The 22,787-nt window shown below is 38.1% G+C and overlaps 1 protein-coding gene across 3 annotated transcripts in view; it reads right to left on the bottom strand.

Moving 5' to 3' along the window:
- Window positions 1-22,787, bottom strand: part of ESYT2 (extended synaptotagmin 2) — a 70,988-nt gene that overhangs the window by 34,551 nt on the left and 13,650 nt on the right. For all 3 annotated transcript variants that reach the window (XM_054171498.1, XM_054171499.1, XM_054171500.1), the window contains exons 2-5: window positions 6,740-6,781; window positions 5,662-5,796; window positions 3,307-3,383; window positions 250-322 (exon numbers count right to left, since the gene is read on the bottom strand). In XM_054171498.1, coding sequence (XP_054027473.1) covers window positions 250-322; window positions 3,307-3,383; window positions 5,662-5,796; window positions 6,740-6,781 — 327 coding nt within the window. The remainder of the gene's footprint in view (window positions 1-249; window positions 323-3,306; window positions 3,384-5,661; window positions 5,797-6,739; window positions 6,782-22,787) is intronic.

The following is a 22,787-nucleotide window of genomic DNA, read 5'->3' as shown; positions in this document are numbered from 1 at the left end:
CCAACTTTTCCAGCAGAAAATGTTATATGTTTAAAACAATTTGACATCTGAAAGATGAGTTCACCCTTCAGGCAAGTCATGTTACTGAAATTATTACACAAGATCAATATTATGCAACTGAAAAAAAAAAGCAGTAACAAAACTACTCAATTACTAGTTTGTTCTTATAAACTATTTCATCATAAAACAATTCACTGATGACTAAATATGAAAATCAAAATGAAAAGAAAAAAAAAATCTGAATTTCACCTGTATACTTTTCACACCAGCTCTGCAGAAGTACCTCTTGATCTCCAAATCAATTTCACAGTTTCCAACAAAACTAAAACAGAAACCAGACATTTCAATTTTATGAACTGAAGTGGATGCACTGTTTGTTGTGTTTTGCAGTCATGACAGTTTGCTTTGTATCTCAGTCTCTACACAAAAAAAATGCAAGTTAAAACATTACACTGCATCATGAAAGAAAGTCAGGAGTGTAACAAAACTTACATTCCCTTCACAAAATCATCACCACCGTCATCAAAATCACGCAAATTAATACATAGGCATGTCATCATCTCTGGAGGCAACATGCAACAGAAAACATAGAAGCAGCCTTCCTTTATGGGAAATAACAGACACACAATCCACATTCCATTTGAGGAATGCTCTATATAGTTCTTGTTGATAGTGCATGTGTGAAAACCCACTCTCATCTAAAATAATCATGAGAAGCACTAGACAAAGATGGTTATTTTACTAAAAATGAAAGTTGTCTGTAACATGCAGAGAATTGCCAAATCGGTCATATTTAGAAATTTAATAAGCTGGGCATGCTAAGCTGGATGATCCCCTAAATAAGGTTTAAGCCAAAAACAGTTGAGCCCTTTCTGAAGGGAGAGAAGAGGCAGGAAGCAAATTAGAAAATAATTTTAAAAGACTATTTACAATTACGCATTTTCCTGAACACTTCTCTCCCACTTTGGGGGGATGCAAATCCAGTCAATCCCTTCCACATAAACTTTATGCCAAGACATTCCTGTAAACATCCAACACTGGATGGTTTATTTCAGACTATTCAAAAGATAACACTATGCAGAACAATTTTGGTACAATGACCAGCTTGTGGAACTGAAGACAACAACAGAGACAGGGGTCCATGTGAACGGAAGGTGACCACTGCTGTCCCTGGAAAGAATGTAGTGTGACTGTAGAGTTTAAAAATAGAGATATAATTTTTAATACACAATTTAAAACTAAGTAAGTTCTATTTTTACCTGCGTAGCTATATATGGAGATAACAGATAACACACACACACACACACATATATATATATAATTGCATAACAACATGACACAGAGAAGCAAGGTCAATTGAAACATGCAACTGAAACCTCAATCCTGGCACTTTGTAGCATCAGAACTATTTGTGTTATGAAGACTGGGAAGCAATATGCTCATTTGAAAGTCCGTAATAACACAATGCCAAATTCAAGTAAAAATAGTAACAAACTGCATTTGAGGTGAATAAGTCAACAATCTTTAACCTCACAACAAAATTAAAGGTGGTTTTATCCCCTAAGACAGTTGGCTGGTCGATGCTGTACAGAATTGCACTGTCAAGTAACACACAACTTGAAAGCTTATCAAGTAAGCAAATTCCACACATTCAGACCATAATATCCCAGAAATATTTATGACCCTTGTAATGAACAGATCATCAAGATAAATTCCAATTTAATGAGGGGAGTCTTTTAAGACTATAACAGCATCAGTACTGAATCGGGTGAGAGGATCAGTGTACTGTTACGTGGCGACTGTAGCCCACAGAACGAACAAACAAAGAATAGGACAAACATTATTTTCCAGATTACAGTGATCTAAGATTCTGTTTCCTGGACTGTCTTCATTATTTTTTAGGTCTTTTAACCCCATTTTGACATCTGTCTTTTGCCAGTGCAATGGTAATCATAAAGATCACTAAGTAACCAAGAGAAAGGGAAAGTGTTCCCTTTGCAAACACGCTTGGTGCCATGGTTTAGTTGATTAGCTAGTGTTAGATGATAGGTTGGACTCGATGATCGCAGAGGTCTTTTCCAACCTGGTTAATTCTATTCTGTTCTATGGTACTGAAGTTAAAACCTCATAAATACATTTTCCAGTGACTGCTTTGTAGATCAGCTACTCAAGCTGCTTACAAGAGTACAGTTCTTAACTGGGTGCTAAGTGATGCACAGGTTCTGAGCAGAGCTCTGAAGCAGTGATCCTAATGCACTCCACATCCTTGTAGAAACAGTAGTACATTCTCTTTGCAATTAGAGTTAAAAACTAAACAAACAAAACAAGCATGCAGCAGCATCTTCTCTTATCACTCTAGGGTCCAGCTCTGACAAAGCAGTCTTCAACAGATCTGAGATTTAGATGAATAATATAAAATTAAGAATACCCAAGTTCAAACTTTGGAACTGGCTCTGAAAAATAAAAGCCAAGAGGCCTGATTATCCTTCTGAAGGGTTACTGCTAGGGAAGCAGCAAGCAAAACAGAAAGCTGCTCTTTGATGGATAATCAGTGACTGACAAATCTGGCCCTTCCCCGGCCTACAAACAGGCAAAAGTAGTCACGGCAGCACATCTACGATGCTTAAATATAAAAACATTGCTGGGTTCACTGACTGAACTTTTAAAAAACTGACTGCAGATCGTGTTGAGAAAGACTTTGGCAAAGGGTGAGTAGATCTATTTATAAACCTATATAAAAGGGGTCGCCATGAAAGGGTAAAGAAACCTGAAGCAGTAGAGCACAGTCCCTCTGGTATTACATAATACCTAGATACACTTTGGTTGGTGGCATGAGCACAAGTACTTCACTAACTACCATTCTTATTTTAATACTGTGTTTATGAAAAAAAAAAATCTAAGCAACTGAAAAAGGAAGGTGGGGGGAGAGGAATAAATCTACAAAACAAACCCAAACACCACATAAACTAAATTTTAGGCTAGACTAAACATCATGGCAGTATTTTAATGCTTTTAAAAAAACCCATACAAACAAACCAACCTTTAAGATAACGCTTTTGCTTTGGAAAATATGTCTTTATTACCCAGTATTATTGATGATACTGACTTACTGAGCTGATATATTATTTCCCTCAGATAAATGCTATTTACAGCATGCATTTCCTTCCTCTATTCATACATAATTAGCACTAACCACATTTGTGTAATGAAGCAGCTCTTCTCCTTTCAGGCCAACATAACTGCTGAATCAAACCACGCACACATTATAAAGCATGAGCATCGCTGTAATATGATAATCGAGTTTACCTGATTTGAAGATCCAAAATGATCTGCCTTTTGTCTACATTTTCAGTGTACACTTTTACACCATTTATCCGCAGAGGCTGAAAAAAATGAAGCAAGTAAAAGTTGGACCCTTCGACTGAACTATACCGTGTTAAACTCTTGACTTTGAAGTAAAGGTGAATATAAGCACCTTCACGACCTCAGAATTTACTGTAAGACATGTGAAGCAAAGCTACCATTTTAGCTCAAAATGTTATTTCAAGGGTAGAAATCACCTGGCTAGGATCCACAGTATGGCTTAGGTTTGGAAGGGACTTCAGAGATCATCTACTCCAATGCCCCCCCGCCATGGGCAGGGACACCTCTCAAGTAAACTCCACTGCTCAAAGACTCATCCAACCTGGCCTTGAGCACCCCTAGGGGGGAAGCATCCACAATCTCCCCGGGGCAGCCTATTCCAGAGTCGCACCACCTTTGTACTGAAGAACTTCTTCCTATGATCCAGTCTAAACCTACTCTCCCTCATCTTAAAAATATTCTCCCTTGTCCTGTCACTAGACACCATTATGAAAAGTCCCTCTGCAACCTTTCTGCAGGTCCCTTTCAAGTACTGGAAGGCAGCTGTAAGGTCCACCCATCCCCTCTTCTCTAAGCTGAACAGCCACAACTCCCTCACTCTATCCTCAGAAGTGTTCCAGCCCAAATCTCAGCCATTCTGACCCAAGCCACAGCCCTTCAGGCACTTACTCTGGCTTTAGATCACTAGACTTCAAGAGTTACAAGAGCTTTACATCAAGCTTTTCCTTTCCTCCCAAAAAAAAAAAGGCATTTCATACCTCTGTACTAGTACCCATCTGACACTCCCAAGCATAGCATTCTTTTCTGTGCAACTAACACACCAAGATAAATTTAATTCATGAAAATGTATTTGCCTTAAGTGGAATTTAGGCAGAATGGATGAAAATAATCCATAATCCCCACAAAAAGCTGTGTCAACCACTCCACGCTCTTTCTTTAAACCACTGTGCTGATATTCTCCTTCCCTCTTGCTTTCTCTCTCTCTCATATAGAAACATCACCTATCACAGATTCCCAAGACTCAAAAGTTCATCAAATACCAAGTGGTGATGGATGACCAAGGACCTTACTTAGCACAACCTTCTGTCATATTTTGTGGTTTTCTTCCTATTTACACTTTTTTTGGTAATTTATGTAAAATGTAAATCTGACTGCTGTCATGTGTTTGGGGCTGTGCAGCTTACAGTGTAACTCAATCAAGGCTGCAATATAAAGTAAGAATATCTGTTTCTTGTGTCCAAAGTAGCTGTCTAGCTGCAGAAACATACTGTGGTGTGGAAGCTAACTTAAACCCCATTTCAAAGGAATGCTATTCTACAGTATGTAATACAGGTGTATCTAGGGCAAGACAGAGGCCCTGTACAAAAGGATTTACAGCTCTTAAAAAACAAACAAACAAAACCCAACCAACAACCAACCAAAAAAAAAAAAAAAAACCAAAAAAAAAAAAAACCACAACCCACCAAAAGACCAAAAAATAAGCAACCACATAAAAGGTGTCCTAAACTGTAATAACTACAAATTAGTCACAAAGATTGAAAAGTAATTCCCCTCCACCACACCTGAAATTTAACTTTGGCTTTCCTCACACTCAGAGGCAAGGGAAATAAAATTTAAAATTTTTATTTAAAACCCCATTTATGAAAAGCAAAAGGAACAAAAAGGACAGTTTCACCACAAAAAAAGTGGTTAAGCTGCACCCAGTTGATGGAGGTAAGAGTAAGTAGTGCAAAACTTATTGCGAGCAGTTAAGTCTTATTCTCAGTTTGGACTACCCAAAGAAGCTCTTCTGCAGGCATGTAATAGCTATGTACTATGACCCCTTCTTTCCTGGGACAGAAAAGAAGGGAAACTCCTATCTGCTTCTTGATACTATGTTAAATGACATCCCTTGGCAAGTTGAGCCAGCAGCCCTGTCATCAGACCTCCTACATAACATGATTAAAAGTTCATCCGTTACAAGTAAGGTAACTGCACTTATATCATCTGGCAGGAAGAGGACAGTGGTCCCTACTCACTTAAAGTATTACATAACAGGATTTTCACAGGACTAGAATTTACTGTAATTTCAGTCTTCTCCCAATTTGTAAGCATATTTCTTAATCAGAGAGTGCAGGGGGAAAAAAGCTGCCCCTCCTAGAAAAAAGTGACACATCTTTTTATTTTGTTACAACGGAAAGCAGAACCAGGCTTACCACCAAGTAACACTGACAGATAGTTTTCATGTAGGTTTAAACAGCCTGCATGAAAACAGGATGTAAGACAGAGCTTCTCAAGAGAACTTCAACAGACACTGACCTGATGACCAATATCAATCTTTGTAAAGCTGAAGGTACTGAGGTGGTTGTTTGCTCCTCTTACTGCTGGTTCTATGGTCTCCCGGAAGAGTTTCTCAATAAACTGGCAAATAAAAGGCCACATCTGTTTTACAGTCTAAGGGGGGAAGAAAGAAACACAATAACAACCACAATAAGTCTCTGCGTCACACAGCTTCACCTCATTAAAAAATATTCTATAAGGCATATGTAAGGAATTTTGTACAAAATTGTAACCATTGAATTTTGACACATATTTCACTGCAGGCATAAAAAAAAAAAAAGTTTCTTCTTACATACAGGAAAGCTTTCTGCAATTCTCAGTTTGTATGTTTTATACAACTGCACAAAGCTGAAGCACTGGAGGAGAAGAAAACCAGTATTAAAGAGCTTCCTTCTTCCATCCCACAATTGCATACGCCTTCAGCACTGATGCCGAATGTTGAACAGGGTGAAGAAGGTTATTTGCAAATAAAAACAAGAAAAAAAAAGTGTCATGTGCATTTCTGAAGTACATGCATATGGCTGTAAAAAATAGGGTATTTTACTGTCATAGCTGAAAATGCTCTACTTTTTTTTCCTGGTTTCTAATTCACTCATGTTCTTCTGAGCTCTTTGAATGAAAGATTAAAAATAAGGACAAGAAAAACACAAGCCAAATGAGATCTGTCTCTTAGATAACCACACATACAAATCAAAATTGCAAAATTGATTTATTTTTGAATTGTAGGTCAGAAACCTACAGCAACTGGAAAGTATCCCAGACAAGCAGAACATAAGAGTGTTCACAGCTGCTATGACTTCCACACAATTACAGCCGTCATCATTTTAATGCCACTGAAATGGTTCTCCAAAACTCAACAGTGTCAAGACTCCAGAAGCACGTCTAATCTCTCATGTGACTAACTGGATCAACAACCAGGAGCTTCAAGCGTATGAAGAGCACAGAAAAGTTAGAACTACTCTGCTCTCAGATTCTTGCCTCACCCTTTGTTTTTTAAATCTCAGATTTCCCTCCTACCCCCTTCCCATATGGAAGCGATGCTAGCAGCTACCCTTACCTTGTTGAGCCATTCTGCCCTCTCCGTGTCTGGAAAATGGACCTAAAAAACCCAAAACACCAAACAAGAAATTACACAAATACAAAACACCTTTTAGTTAACTGTGTTCAATTCCTTACAAGAAAGCTTAGGGATCTCCCTATGAGCAATGTATACACTGAAAATATATTCAGCAGTTAACATTCTTAGTAAGTATATTAGAATTCAATTAGATAAAATACCAACTCATTACTGAACTATATATACATGTCCAAGCATACATTTAATAGTAGCATCTGGAATAACTTATTGCTGTTAATACCATAAAGAAACTTACAATAAGCACGGCTGACACAGCTAGTGTCAACCAAGTTTACCTCGTTTCAGGGGTTTCACACGTGACATGTGGCTGCCCAAGTCCTCACTGCACTTCTACTTCCTTTCTTTCATATCACATCTTTTGCCAATACCAATAAATCATGGCTAGAAATATTTAATTGGTGAAGTGGAAGCTAAGGAATGTAAGTTCCTTCAAAATCTCTGCCAAAGACATGTTTAGTGATTTCTTTTCTTAAGCAACTGTGGAAATCAGAGATAAAAGTATGCTGGTATATGCGAAGGATAGAAAGTACCCATCGTAACAGGAAAACATCATTTAAAAGCTGAAACAACAGAGTTTTCCAGAAATGGAAGGAGTGCACAGTTAGTAGCATTACAGCTTACACACACAGGCAAGAGAAAAACCTGAAGCAGTTCAGTAGAAGCAGAGTTAACAAAAATTTCTTTAGAATCTAGCAGCTTCTACAACAGGATGCAGATCACACTTCTGAAACACAAAGAGCCTTTGAACACGCTAAAAACCCATGACCTACATATACTGACTTTCGTGAAGCAGTGTCTCTGCATAACTGAATTGAGAAGTCTTAATCTCTTCACAGCATAACAGATTGTACCACTGGTTTTAACAGCAGTGCCTACTGGTTATTTTTATTATGCCTACATCCCAAATTTAAACAGTTAGTTAAATGCATACTACTTTAACTGTATTTTCCACAAGTTGGATTTGAAAGCAAGCCTCATATGTTTAGTTTTTATCAAACTGTTGCACAAACAATCAACACTAATATATTACTGAATACACCCAAAATCAAGCTTTTTAAGTCTCTTACATCAAACACAATCTTATGCAAAGACAACTGAGGAAAGGCTGAGGAATGCAAGCTGGTACTCTAGATGAGTCAGGACTGACAGAAGAGCATCAAGGCAACTGCAGAGAAATTTTATGGCCAGGAACAGCAGCAGGAATCAGACCTGATGTGCAAAATCTACTTATTCCTGTATGAAATTTGTTAGACAAGCACGACAAAGAGAGACAGAAGTTCAGCAAAGGCAGTCAAAAACGAAGAGCACTTTCCACTTGATTTCCATTATTAAAGTGCTCATGCAAGTTTGGCAAGCATTGCCTCACTTAAAAAGAGATCATGTAAAAATACATGATTTAGCTTTCTCACACAAATGCTTGTGCTCAGCTCTAAACAACTCTCATGTGTACTTCTTATTTCTGAGGTGCTCATACGCTGCGCTGTCAAGAACTCAATTCGGAACACACAATTTTTGGTAATGATCAAAAAAAAATACCAGAAAAAGCCCAAGGAATGTAGTTCTTTGTTCTGTCCTGGAAGGTAATCAAACAAAACAGCAACAAAAGAAAACCACGAACAAGCTCCTATTTCCATAATAACAGCAGAAACATTTCTAACCCACAATTACTTTATTATTCAAACTATATATGGTATTCATACTGGTTTTTTTGCCCTGATGATGACCATCTGCATCTAAGGAAACAAGGCTAGCCAAAGAACAACAACCATGAAACTCAAACCCCACAGACTAAGGATTGGTGGGAATTTTAAAACAAAATCACCAGTGATCAGCAGATGACAGCAAATGAGTTTTAAAGTGCAAGTGGTAATAATATTGCTGCCTTAAATAGAAACCTTTGTTCACGTAAGGGAGGTTTCACATAGCTACATTAGTGTCACTAAAAGCAAGCAGTGACAAGAAAATCAGAAAGAATTAAATTGTAACATATTTTTAAAGTAGTGGTGAGAGCAATTCTCCATAAGTTGCAGCATTAGTGATCTATTTAAAAATAGAAATAGTACACCAGCTGTTATTGTTAACTGATCCCCACACTGTAAACTATTTTTCTTCTTAAAATTATCTTTATAGCCTTCTCCATCCTTAAAGTTATCTGTCAACCCTTGTTATATTTCATTTCTATTTAATGGCTAATGTACAGGTCCCAAGTATTATTTAGATGAACTGAAACAGCAAAAAGGGCACCTACATTCAAAGCATGAAACCACCACTATTGACCAGAGTATTCCATCAAGTGAAAACTCTTTTTTTGCTACAAACCAGTCACTTCCTCATTGTGTACTATAGCTAAGTAAGAAAAGGAAGCAATAAAACCAGCCTAGATTTAAAAAAAAAAAAAAATCAAACCAAACCAAACCTCCACACCACTGTATATTGACTTTTTTCCTCTTCTATTCCTAAGTAAGAATTCCATTTTAGACTACACTAGAACTACTGTGTTACGATAGCTGTGTTTAACAGGTACTTATCTGAGTCACCATCACTTGTCTAGTTCCTTCCACTGTTTAATTACTTGTTGCTCCTGGTGAAAATGTTAAAGAAACCACACCAATAACTTTCTGATTAATTCTAAAGTCACACAATATAGCCACACTTCACCATGTAGTCAAAACATAACTAAATATTCTTGAACAGTTTTCCAGTTATTTCACAAACACATTAGATATCTATACCTTGGAAAGCTAACATCACATACAAAAATCCTCCTCTTTATCAAGAGGAGCCTAAATGAAAAAACATGAAAAGGTATTACAAGACAACTTCACAGACTTTTCATGCATCACCAGTGGAGAGAGCATCCCACAGAAGAAAATTCAGAACAGAAGCCCAACTTAGAGGCACTAAATCTGCTCCTAAATGCACAGCATAGGCAGTTATTTAACTACTAAGCCTCAAGCTAGGTGGTGTGATAAAAAAGAAACACATTAAAATTAAATTGTCCTCTTAATTATAACTACCAGATTAATTTGCCTAAACGCACTGCACTTGTAACTCAAAAAGGCCAGAAAAAAAATCAGTAAATGTAGAAATTAAGAAGCATCCCAGCATGAACAGAATAGAGTGTGCCATACAGTGATATTCAAGCTCAATTAAACAGCTATTCACTCCAGTATTTTCCAGTCGGTAAAGCAGGCTGGCCTAAGGACATTTTAGGTACAACAGAGCTGAGCAAGGCTAATGGCTTAATCCCATGTAATGCAGCCAGCAATCCCCCTCTCCCTGTACAGGAGCAGCAATAGGTGAAGTATTTGTTTCTTTACGCAGAGGAATTGATGCAGAGTCTTCTGCTACAAAACAACCACCTGAAGAGGCTTATCCTCAAATACAGACTTGGGGGGGACAACTGCTCCCAACTGCTCCTTTCTAACAGGAGGTAAAGAAGGGGAGGACGGAAGGAACAACACATTCGGTATTACAAATGCTGTGTGGTTTAGTATGGAGATAAAGCACGGACTCTTGAAACAGTTTCACTGAGAATAATTAGGGGTGTGTTGCCCAGGTCCTGTCTTTCAACAGAAACATCTGGAAGACCTGGAAGCCGGCTGAATATGGAAAATCAGCTTTGGCCCTCACCTGGCACTTGACAAAACAGCAGTTAAATCAATACAACTAACCTAAAATTAGAAGTTCTAGAAAGTAAGCAGCTCAGGTTTTGACAGGAGTTGCCCATGAACAGTAACAACAACAAAACAATCAAACATCAGAAAATTAAGGGAAGGGGGTGGGGGGGAAAGAAAACGAAAACACATGCAGAGTAAGATACAGGAAGAAAGGAGGTGGAGAAGGGCCCTAGAGTTGTTTCCGTGGCTATCTGATCACTATAGAACCTGGCAGTAAAATGGAAAAACTAGAAAAACAATATATAATTGGAAGGAAGAGTTGTAGTATCAAGCAAGGTTAAGGACTGTACTATTTATAAACTGGAACATAAGGTATTTCAGTGCTTGGACAACACACTGGAAAACAAAATAAACTTTGAAAAAGTAATTTATTTATTTTTTTAAAAAGAAAGGAATGGTGTGCCCTTTGAGTCAGATTTACACCTATGAGACAAGACTGGCATTAGAAACACATACTTGGTATCTCACCAAATGTTGCTAAAACACTCAACCAGCACAATCGTTGCCATCCCACGTGAACTGCACTATCAGCTCAGCAAGTCCTAAGAGCTGCCACAACAGATTACAGGCAGCTATTCAATGCGGAGTTTTCCACTGTGGTCTCTACCACATTCTCCACTGCCTCACCAGGTGTCTGCTTCAGAGTCAGTGTGAACATCAAAATGAAAAGTAATTATTACAACAACAAGCCAATTAAACACAAAGCCAGTTGGCACTTGTAGGAGTTCTGAAGCAAACAGCTTTTCAGCACCTCCGGGTTTCAATACCAACACAGGAAAGTCACTCTAATAATTAATCTACCTCAAGTAATAAAACTACAATTCTGCATGTGGTATACAGAGTTTTATTTCACTGCAGCCTTTTGTTACCTCTGTCTCCCCTCCTCCTCCTCCTCTTAGAGGTCTGAAAAAAAAAAAAAAAAAAAAAAAAAAAGATCTAATATATTGAGTACTTCAAATTTGAAATAAAACAGCAGCTCCCACACAGAGAAGCTACTTCAGCATTCTGGCACGCCCTGGAGCAGGTATTCCTAACGCTGGCTGTTACACTGTAAAATCAAGCTAAAGGTGTCTTCATAAAAGGCTGCAAATGGAAGTAACACTCTAAGAGCTTCTGCTACCCATACACACACTGCTGAACTGAATTAAAGCCCAAACTGCGCTGAGAGATCTCACATTGCCCCCACCACCACCCATTCTGCTGTGCTAGAATTAACACATAAACTTAAAATAGTCGATGCTTTTTTAAATGTTACTAATTACCACAAATGTGTCTGTCATTTAAATAACACAAAGATGCTACTTGGCTTAATTATTTTTTTTTTAAATATATATAAGAATGCAATTGAAAAGGTTGGATGAGGCTGTAGCCAGCCTGATCTAGTGTAAGGTGTCCCTGCTCCTGGCAGGGAGGTTGGAACTAATTCAAACTCTGTTAATGTTGTTACTTTCTATGAATTATTGGGTTGGTGAAGAGTAGGTCATCCTTCATTAAGAAGTACTGAAGAAAAACGTGGTTCTTGCTGAAGAGCTCTGTTTTTCATACAGTGAATAGATAAAATCTAAAAGAAATGTGATTGCTGTTCACTAAATCTGAAGATGAGCCATTGTTTCTCTAAGCATCAAGAACTCCTTTATCAGAAACAGAAAGCTTAAACTTCTGAAGTTACTAATATGGTGCTAGTACAACACTACAATTACAGAGTACAGTACACAAGCAGTGCCAGAGGTAGCAATGATGTTGTCAACACAAAATCACGAGTAAATACTTTTTAACTAGCACCAGAGGACACAGTCTCAAACTGTGCCAGGGGAGGTTTAGGCTGGATGTTAGGGAGAAGCTCTTCACAGAAAGAGTGGCTATTGGAATGGGCTGCCCAGGGAGGTGATGGAGTCACCATCACTGGAGATGTTTAAGAAGAGACTGGATGAGGCACTTGGTGACATGGTTTAGTTGATTAGATAGTGTTGAGTGATAGGTTGGACTCGATCTCAAAGGTCTTTTCCAACCTCGTCAATTCTATTCTATCCTATTTTAACTAGATGATCCTTGCAGTCCCTTCCAAACCTGACTGATTCTGTGAGTCTATGAAAAAGCTGTGCCTCTGTTTTCCTTCTCATTATAAAATTCACTGGAATAATATTTAGAAAATAAAAAAGCCTCTAATTTTTACTATTAGTCTAGCAAAAATATGATCACTTTAAAGTTTTGGCAGCTGTGGATTTAGAATCCAGCCCTCTGCAGCCCTGCAATACCACCAGAATATTCCCACCTGGACATCCACCCTATCTTCTTTGGCAAACAATGTCCCTGGCAATGCAAAATAATGCTGTAGTTGCAAAAGAAAAGCCTTGCCTCAAAGAGGATCCATAGCTCTGGTATGACTGAAATGGCAGCCCAGAAGCCAGTCATGCAATTCAGAACTGAAGGATACTGAGAAACTACAAAGCACAAGTTTCATTTTCTCCCTGTGTTATCTTTCACCTCAACATCTATTAAATATACTTCACTCATAATGGCAGTGAGGCTTGTCAGGAACTGCATTACTTTTCAGCAATTTGACTCATCAGTACAAAAACATAGGCAAATTTTAATCTAAGTGTTGCTATTTTTGCAGAGAGGGAGCAAGCAAAATGCAATACAAAGTTACACAGAAACATCTTACTTAGCAGTAGCTTGACATAAAAAAAAATCCTCAGGGATTGGCATTATAAGCTGCTGCTCTGGAAAAATGACAGAACAGTAGCCTGGTAGTAAGAGAACTGGGAAATCCTGCTTCTAACCTGACACTCAGCCTTTGCAACTCCAACTCAAGGAAAGCTGTCCAGCCTAAAACTGAAAACCTGGGCATCATTAACTTCCAGAAGCATCCTGACTTAATCACCTGATGATAAATCACATAAACCAAAAATCCTTTACTTTACCACTAGAAGTTACACAATTTTCTTCCAAACATCTGAAAACAGATTGGCATGGGTTTCTGTCCTATCTGGATGCAGAATCTACTCTAAACACAGCACACTATGCCTGCTAGAGGGAACCATATAGCTTTCCTTTGCTTGTCTGCTTCCTCTTGTCTCCTACTGCAGATTCATCTTCTAGTGCAGCCCAATTTCAGAATAATCTTTAATGACCAGAGTACTGACACTATACATCATAACTCAGGCTTCACTAAAGAGATTGTCACCTGTGTAACCCATCTGCTGTACTCTCACTGTAGTTTAAGACCATGTTATTTTCCCCAAACTGTTATGTTCACACTTCTTTTCTACTTTCCATCTGGAAGAGGACTGTAGGATTTCAGTGGTCAGCTTGGTCTGGGGCAGTTAAAAAAATAAAGTAGAAGGTATATGGGAGCATTAACTGGCAGGAAGCTTTTACTGGTTTCTACTTTCTGAAGGATCTACATAAAGAACCTCTGACATAAGACTGATATTCTGACACAGAAAAAGGTGCATTTTTCACACTTAAGTAGTATTTTCTCCAGAATTTAATGAAGGTTTCTCAGCCATATCTAAAACAAGATCTCTGCTTCCTGTGGTGGGAGATTTTCAACAAGCAACGTTAGCAATGTGGCACAATATGTCAAATTTGACAGGAAGTGTTCCTGTGACTCAAAACAACTTACTGTAAACGAGAAATAGAGCCTTTAGAACTTAATTTTGCTAAATAGGTTAATCTTGCTATCTTGCCTTAATCTTTCCCTACAATGCAAAATATTCATCGTGAGGACAGGAAGATATGCTGATCACAGTTTGATGGCTAGGGGTTTTAATTTTTAAATGTACATAAATGGAATTTAAAAGCAATACAAGGACTGCAATCATCATTATGTTTGGCATGTAGGTCCACCAAGACCTGACAAGTCACCTGTATATACATTTTCCTGACAGCTGACTGGCATCTGCTGCCTAGCAGACCTACCAAAAGCCATTTCTTCGATTGTGCCACAGAGTTTCATATCCATCATTCAGAAGCCATCAAGAATTAAGACTCACCAAAAGAGAGCAATCTTCAAGGAAGACTCCCAATAAAAATATTTCCAGGCACTATTCATCTAATGGTTAACAATTGTTCTAAATTGTCATCTGGAACAGAAGTGATGTTCAGCACTTCTTAAAGTGAGGCAAGGTAAGAACTTAGGCTTAACATTTTGAGTGCTTGCTACCCACATTTACAATAGTGCTTTTATCTATACCACTTGCTTATTCAGAAGATCAGAATTCATTATCAGCTGTTAAGAGACCAGCATGCTCTTTTCCAATCTTCCCTTCAGAGGGTATTCACAGTAGTAAAAACCAAATTTTAAATGCTGATGTCCAGAGGAAGGGCAGGATAAGCAGAGTTGAAAAACAAAAGTACAAAACAAATCCTGGAATAGCCTGACACTCTACATAACCAAGTATCAGGAACTGGATTTATACTGTTGAAAGTTTTCCTATCACATCGGGTTAAAGACACATAGTGCAGCCACTGTTTACAAAATACAACATTTCATTACAGTCCAAACTAGCACAGCTCCAAATTCCCAGAAGCACCACAATCACTACTGAAAGCAGAGACCCAGATTTTAAACACCTAAAGTGATGAAAGGTGTAGCAGGAACCACAGCTGTAAGAACTCACTGAATTTTACCGCTTCACAATTTTACCATCTTGCACAGTGCTACTTTTTAACATGTCATCAACTTTATCTTTTAATTTTCAAAAGTAATTTCATCAGTTCTCCTCCTTTCCAAATAAAGTCTTAATACCTTGAAATTCAAGCTTTCAAGCTGTAAAAGTTTTATAAAGGCATTAGCATTTTCTCTTCATGACATTTTTTCCTACTTTTAAGCCTGTACAACAAATTCTTTTTCAGTTCCCTTGAGAATCCAGACATGTTCCCATTCTGCTGCATGCCAGAGTGCCTTGCTCTCTTGATGGTAAACAGAAGAAAAACTTTCCTCTCTGGACTGCCAAATCCTAGCTTTCAAAACAGCTCATACATCCAGTGTTGCAGCACAACTTACTGTCTTTTGAACTGCCTACAGCTGGGCCCTGTACCAAATTGTCAGCCATCCCTGTTGCTACCTTGACTAAAATGTTGAAGGTGTCTTTTCTTTTTACTCCACTGAACCACTACCTGCTTTACTAAGCCCTGTAGTCAGGAGTACAGAGTCCCCAAGTCTAAGGTTCTTTCACCAGGTAGCTCTTACTCCTGTGAACACTTGCTAGATAACATAGTCAATCCCACTAAGAACCATGAGGGCATTCTGTGAGGACTAAAATGGACATGAACTTTCAGAGAAGTGTTCAAGTAGTACTGATCACCTTGTCCAAGACTGTGTCCTCTTTCTCAGGTAGGTTAAACGCTCTTTCCTGTCTTTAACTGGCTTACCAGTGGCTGATTTCTGACAAGCAAAATGATCTCCTAACATGCACATTTTAGCCTGAAACATCTCCACGTATTGAACCCCAAACTTCATAGACAACATTTTTTCTTTTCTTAGGGTTTTGTTTTGTTGTTTGGATTTTTTTTTTTAATATAACCTACAATTCACAATTGAAACACACCTATATGAACTCCAAGATAAATACAATTTGCTTATTTATTGGTTTGTGGGGAGCAAACTGCAAATTTGTATTTGAAAATACCAAAGTGCAAAACAGAGAACGTGGAGACTTTTGTGCTCTTCAAGCTAAAATACAGTATCAGAGGATGCAAAGATTTTTTGAGGAGCCCCTATCCTTGTGCAGGATCATGCTGAAAATGAGACCAGTGAAATACATAACTGGAAAACACTCTGACCACTGAATTCCAGTCCCCTAAAATTGCAGGCACCATTATTCTATTTCTGTTTATAATCTCCACCTTAAAACCATGGAGGTTGCTACTGTTCCTCAGTACAGACCAGGAAGGGCAGTTTCAGTGTGTTTTTGGTAGCCTGGGTTGCTAAGGAAAGACATTAAAGCACTCCCTGTTAAGCCAAGTTTCTAAACTTAGGTATGCTACATCACATGTTTTAGTTACAAGGTGGAACCAAACCTCAGGCTGCCTCCCAACTAAATTAACTATTATTTTCATCCTTAAATATCAGTCTTACTATTCTGACTTTGTATTATCAAAAGGTACTTTAGAAGAAAAAAAATAAATCACCATATAACAGACAACAATCTTCAACCTAAATAAACATTCCAATCAAATCCTCACCCACTAATATCACTTGGGTTTGAAATAGAAAAAATATTTTCATTATGTATTGAAAACTTTTTTTACAGGCAGATTTTCAATCTGTGCCCACAGCTTTTAATTACTGTATCCACACAAACCATGGATCTGTTTCAGCAGTCTGTCTTTCCACTGGACTATCTGTCCCATGACTGAGCTTAGCACCTCTTATCCAAGAAGCTATTTTAGAAAAAGCAAAGTGTACTTAAATCAAGCTTGCAGAAGGAAAGGATACTACTAAAACCTCATCTTTGGCAGAAAACACACATGCTTATGCTACTGGACTGACACACGTGGCATCTGCACACTGCAAGGTCAGGCAAGTTGCAAATCTCCTGTAAGATCAATGCTTTCTGTCAGCCACACAGTCACCAACAGAAGCTTATTGTGTTAAGGTCAGATATATATAATCTCCAGTTTCTTTTCATATATAAATGCAGTTGGGTTTGGGTTTTTTGTTTGGGGGGGGGGTGGGTGGGTGGGTGTGCTGTGTGTTGGGTTTGTTGTTTGTCTGTTTGGTTTGGTTTTATTCTGGAGTTACAAAAATGGGTAAAATCCTGGTCCAAGTAATGTCAGCTGACAAAACCCTATGAGTTCAGTAGGCTCAGAGGAAGAATCCTTCAGCAGTTGGACACCACATACACAATTTCACCCTAGAATGTGGATACAGTGCCTAAGACAAACTGTGGTAACAGGTTGGACTTGATGACCTTTGAGGTCTCTTCCAACCTTGGTGATTCTGTGATTGACAATCCAGCATTGACCCTCAATAACACCATTTTCATTAAAAATAATAAACATTTGAAATAAACAGAATTTCATGCTTACAGAAGTTTCTGTTCTAGACTACACACACACAGCAAATAGGAGGACAAAATATGCTTGCAGTACCTCTCCAGAATCACACAATACTCCTCATCAGAAAGTGAGCTGAATACCAAAACACACCATCCACAGCACATCACACACAAACAGTTGAGTACTACCTGGCAGGCACCTCTGAGTTTGCAACATAACAAAGTCCACACTTCGCAAACAGGAAGATGAAGTCTCTCATGAGGAACTGAAACAAACGAGTACCAAAGGGCACATAGTACATTTGCTCCAATGCACTACTACACCTTGCAATACTTTAGTTAAAACAAGCCTATATATTTGACAGTTCTGTTTATTATCTGACTTGTATACACAGCAGTATTTGTTCACTCACTTGTTGCTCTTCCATGCAAGTCTTCACAAATCAGCAAAGCTAAGGGGAAAAAAAAAACCCAACCAAAATCTGCTCTAAATAGGAAATCTGGAGTTTAGAAGCAAAATTTTACCAGTTTTGGCTGTTTGAGTTCGGGGTTTTGTTTAGTTTTGTTTTCCAATTTTTGTTTGGGTTTTTTTTTTGGGGTTCTGGTGGTGGGTTGGTTGGGGGGTGTGGGCAGGGAGGGAATGAGGCTTTTTTGTTGTTTTGGGGCGGATTTTTTAGTTAGTAACCAAATTTCAAGGAGATAACATCTCTTAAGAGAACAGTAGTAAATACAAACATACAAATTACTAAATAGAAATTAAAAAAAAAAAAAAAAAAAACAAACAGTTGTTAGCTTGCAATGCTCCCCTTCACCCTTCCAAAATTCTTGCATGCCCTGGTTCCTGGAAACATCCCCTGAGTTTCCATCTTCCTACAGACACTCTCTCATGTTATGACTGCAAACCGTCACTGGTACTGTCTTTCAAAACAGTTGTCTTAACAATGCTCTGCATCAAAACATTCTCCAGCCTCTCGAAGAGCTTTTCCATCTTAAAAAACAGGGAAAGAAAGTGGTCATAAACTCTGAAAAATAAATACCCCCTTTCTAAGTGAAGCTATTTTTTATTTACTGATACTGGAAACCAAAAGAATCTGCCTTCTTCTGTTCTCTGGGAAGTTTAACATTTGGCTGCATCATGTCTTAAATGATAAATCATTTTTTTATTTCTGTGCTTTTAATGTAAAATCCCTTCTTTTAATTGCATGTGTCTAGAGAGGAGAACCTACTTTTCTTTTTAAATCATATATGCTAGTTGCTACATAATCAGTCACCAAACCAGCCCTTCAGTGGAGCCATAAACTGTGGGAAAACACTGCCTTGAGCATATTGCAGAGATTTTCAATAATACTATCCATTTACTTCCAGGTAGCATGCCCAACCAAGTATGCACAGTCGCTGACCCGAAGGACAATAACATCTTTGTATACACAAAAACGTTGCTTATCCTCAGCAAGTGCTTGCAAGATGATGTTTACCCACAACTGAAACAAGCCCTTGTATAATGGCAGTTACTGCTCTTGAAACTAATAATGGGTAGCAAGTGGCTGAGTGAGTACGATTTGGTATTTCTTCGACACAAATAAGGAACCTTCCAGTGCTGGAGTTGTTGGGTGTTTGACAGACAGCAATGAGAGGTAGCAGAGTGAAGAAATTTGGATGCATTTTTCGGTTTATAAATGCAGCCCTGAGTTTCACCTCTTCTCTCATGTTACTAATTATCATCAATGCTAAATATAACCCAAGCATTCAGGGATCTCTTGAATATTCTCCACCTCAAATTCAATCATTACAACAGGCTCTGTTCATCCACTTCTCAGTCCAGCAGTAAAAATAGAAATTGAAAATCAAACAACTGCTCTAATGCAAGCAGTAGTAAGTCACTTAATAAACACACTGCCTGCAAGTGAATAACATTAAGCACACAACAGAGTCTTTAAAGACTGAGCTGCTTGTAACTGATCCTTAAGTTCACCATTTCTACATTTCCATGTTACACTGTGGATATTTCCACAGTGTATAGCTGGAGCAAAGATAATCAGATCATACCCACTAGATCCTGGTTGCAGCTCACAATAGGAAAGCTCTTCTTGCATCTCAGCAACTCTTTTTACCTGTAGATGGCTTCACAGCAATTTCAAAGGTTTCCAATTTTAAACATCTAAATACTGGTGATCAGTAGGAAATTCCAAATGCTGAAGTATTCTTCTCTGGTCTTCAGAATTCTGGCTTTCACATGTGCAACAATAACCTAGTCACCCTACACCTGCTATATCATCAATAGAGAGAAATGAGGGCCTCTGGAGAGAGATGTATCAAATGTCTTCAAACATTTCTCCCATGGACAGGTAGAGTTCCCTGGAGATGTCTGTACTAATCATAAAGAAAATCTCAAATGAATTTGGACATACACATCTAAATTTAGGTTCAGCAAATTCTAGCTCTGAGTGTAAACCAAGCAACTTGTGACTAGAAATAAGTGAGTATTAAGAGTGGAAATGAATTTCTGACAATTAAAGACAACTACCTAAACTGCAAGTTATCAACCACCTAGTCCATCAGCCTCCCAAAATGTAGCTCAAAGAAATCATGCCCACAGCAATGCCAGAGTAACTACACCACTTGACTGGTCCTAAGCAGAAGCTTCATAGCCTGCACTTCTCTTAAAGGAGAGGTTAATATCTGTGCACACACAGGGAGCAATATGTGCAGCCAAGTCAGTGTTGGCTTCTAAATTTTTCAGCAGATTTTACAGCAGATGCTGCTGTACAGTGCTAATAGATTCATTAGAAGGTCTACAAAAGACTATTTACTACATGTATTAACTAAAACCTAACATCTGTGGCCTACATTATTCCTTGCTAAATTTAGGCCACAAAAAGAAGCAGCAGTGAAGTTGTGACCTAATTGCTCTAGGTTCTGATTATACAGAGAAAAAAGGACTTCATGCAAAGAGTCAGCTCACCTGTTTCCACTGACTAAAGACAAGTGGCAAAAAGAGACTAAGTCTCAAAAAGGACACACCTAACTTCAGTAGGATAAATCCACACTTCAGTTTGCTACACAAGTCTTAGGTTTTGTGCGCTGATTGGTAACCACTGGAGGATTTATTGGCTTTTCCTGCTGATGGTTTTGGTTTAGGCCTGAATCTCAGCCCAGTACCACTAACATATTTTCAACTGTACATAGCTCTTAATCAAGAGCAAAAAGCCTAAGTAATAGCTTTCCTGAGAGACATCACTGGAGTTTAGAAGACTGCAGGGATGACAGTTACTACAAAATCAAACCCTCTTTGCAGAATGCCAGTTATTTTCAGAGATCAGCAAAAATAGCAGTCAATTTGCAACTGTGGGGGGAAAAGGGGGGGAAAAGGGGGGAAAAAATAAAGAAAATTAAAATCTTCAAGAATTTTATAAAGGCTTTTCCAAGTACAACTTGCCTCTGAGGAAAAGAGCAAGGACTGTATCAGAGAGATGCTGAAATCAAATCCACCATTCTTGTTGCCATATACAATTTGCTGCCTCAGATATAGTCCTGACTCTGCTCAATATACTTGAAAAATCATAAGGACATCAAATAGCACATTGGACATTCATCTATGAGACTCTTTTAAAGAAAAAAACCTAGCTGAACTGAAGACTTTTGTTTCAACTGAATAGCTATTTGCCTATAGAAATGTCTACAAGTAAAAGTAACTTGTAAACTATGTTGGCAACAATTAAAACAGATTTTAGGCTATGTATTTCAATGTTTCATTCTCAATGTTCTCTTTTATCCTCAGAAGCTCATAGAGTTACTTTCTGTTGAAACAGTGATATCTCTAATCCCACATCACTGACTAATTGAGATGGCCCAAATCAGAGGTGGTTTTTTCCAGTTCCCTCACTCAGTGGGAGATCACAATGTAACAGATTTACTTATACTTTGTGTTCTTCGCTATGCTATGACAGCAATGCGATTTTCATGTGCCCGGCAATGCAAACAATCAGCAGCAGAAAGCAGAGCTGGAGTTCATCACTTTGACTGCTGGAAGAAGAAACTAGGACAAATGAAAACCCACAAAGTCGACTGGGGTTGACAAAAAGGAAAACGATTTCCCCAATCACTGCAAATCTCAAACCAGAAAGTAAATGACCTTGTAAATTCTTACAGGTTACACCTAAACTAGAAGCTTAGGTGTTACATGGGAATCAAGAATCAGAACTTTACAGTAGAGGAAATTCCAAAGTGATTTGCCAGAGCTTAAAACCCATTAACTTTAGGAACACTGATGAGCTAATCTCCTCTGTCTGGCAAGTGGATACATTCCTATTGCTTTTCAATAAATTGAAGCTTAAATTATATTCTACAGTTTTTCAATTCGCACCCTGAGGACAGATGTGAATTTAAGCTACTACAAAGATAAATGCTTTCAAGCAACTCTAAGTAAAAGTTCAAATCATTTCCATCTACTTTAGAGAGTTTCACTTCAAGCACAATGGCCTCCTCCTCTTACTCAAAAAAAAAAGTTCTAAAAGTATCTGCCAAATATTCTACATCCCAAATACCAAACTCACTTGAAGTGAAGCCAAAAGTTCAGATGTCTTCAGACAGAACAAACACCCTGTCCCCCAGTATCCCACAGAGTTTATCTTATAAAATTGTCCATTTAGCCTTAATGTTCCTGTCAACACCTATTCCCAAACAAGAACTGCTCACTACAATTGCTTACCACTCCCCTACAATATCTAAAACATTCTATAGACTCTCTCCTCAAACCCAATAGAGGCTTAAGCACCAGAAAAAGAATAAGAATAAAGGAAAGGTGGAATAAAGAAGGAAAATGCCTAGTTTCAGGTATATATACACTTGTACTGCCATTGATACTGTTGTCAGATGTATTGTTATGGTGTTGCTAGTCCAGCAGGCTTCCTTCAGAGCAGAGACAGAAAACTGGAAGCAGGTACACCACTAACAACATGTGTGTGCTGGAAGCAAATCACTTACCCCAAATTACTGCTTTAAAGTAACACTTTTGTAGTTCCTCCTCTCTCATGGGGTAAAAATTAAAGTTTGTATTCTTGTACAAGAAATTGATTTGTAATTGAAATCTGGTTTTAGGCTGTTAATACGGCTCTGTGTGTAATGGATTACTTGAATAAACTAAACAGGAGGGGAAAAAAAACAACCAAACAAAACCCCAAGGAAACAACAACCCAAACTTGATGGGGTTGAGGGTTATTTTTGTAAATTAAAGTAACACAAAGCCAAGAGATTGGTAATGTTTTTGTTACTCACATCAGA

The sequence above is a fragment of the Dryobates pubescens genome, chromosome 21 (genome assembly GCF_014839835.1).
Source record: "Dryobates pubescens isolate bDryPub1 chromosome 21, bDryPub1.pri, whole genome shotgun sequence".
Classification (NCBI taxonomy): domain Eukaryota; kingdom Metazoa; phylum Chordata; class Aves; order Piciformes; family Picidae; genus Dryobates; species Dryobates pubescens.
Note: the sequence above shows the minus strand (reverse complement) of the source record. Positions and strands in the feature narration are given on the sequence as shown.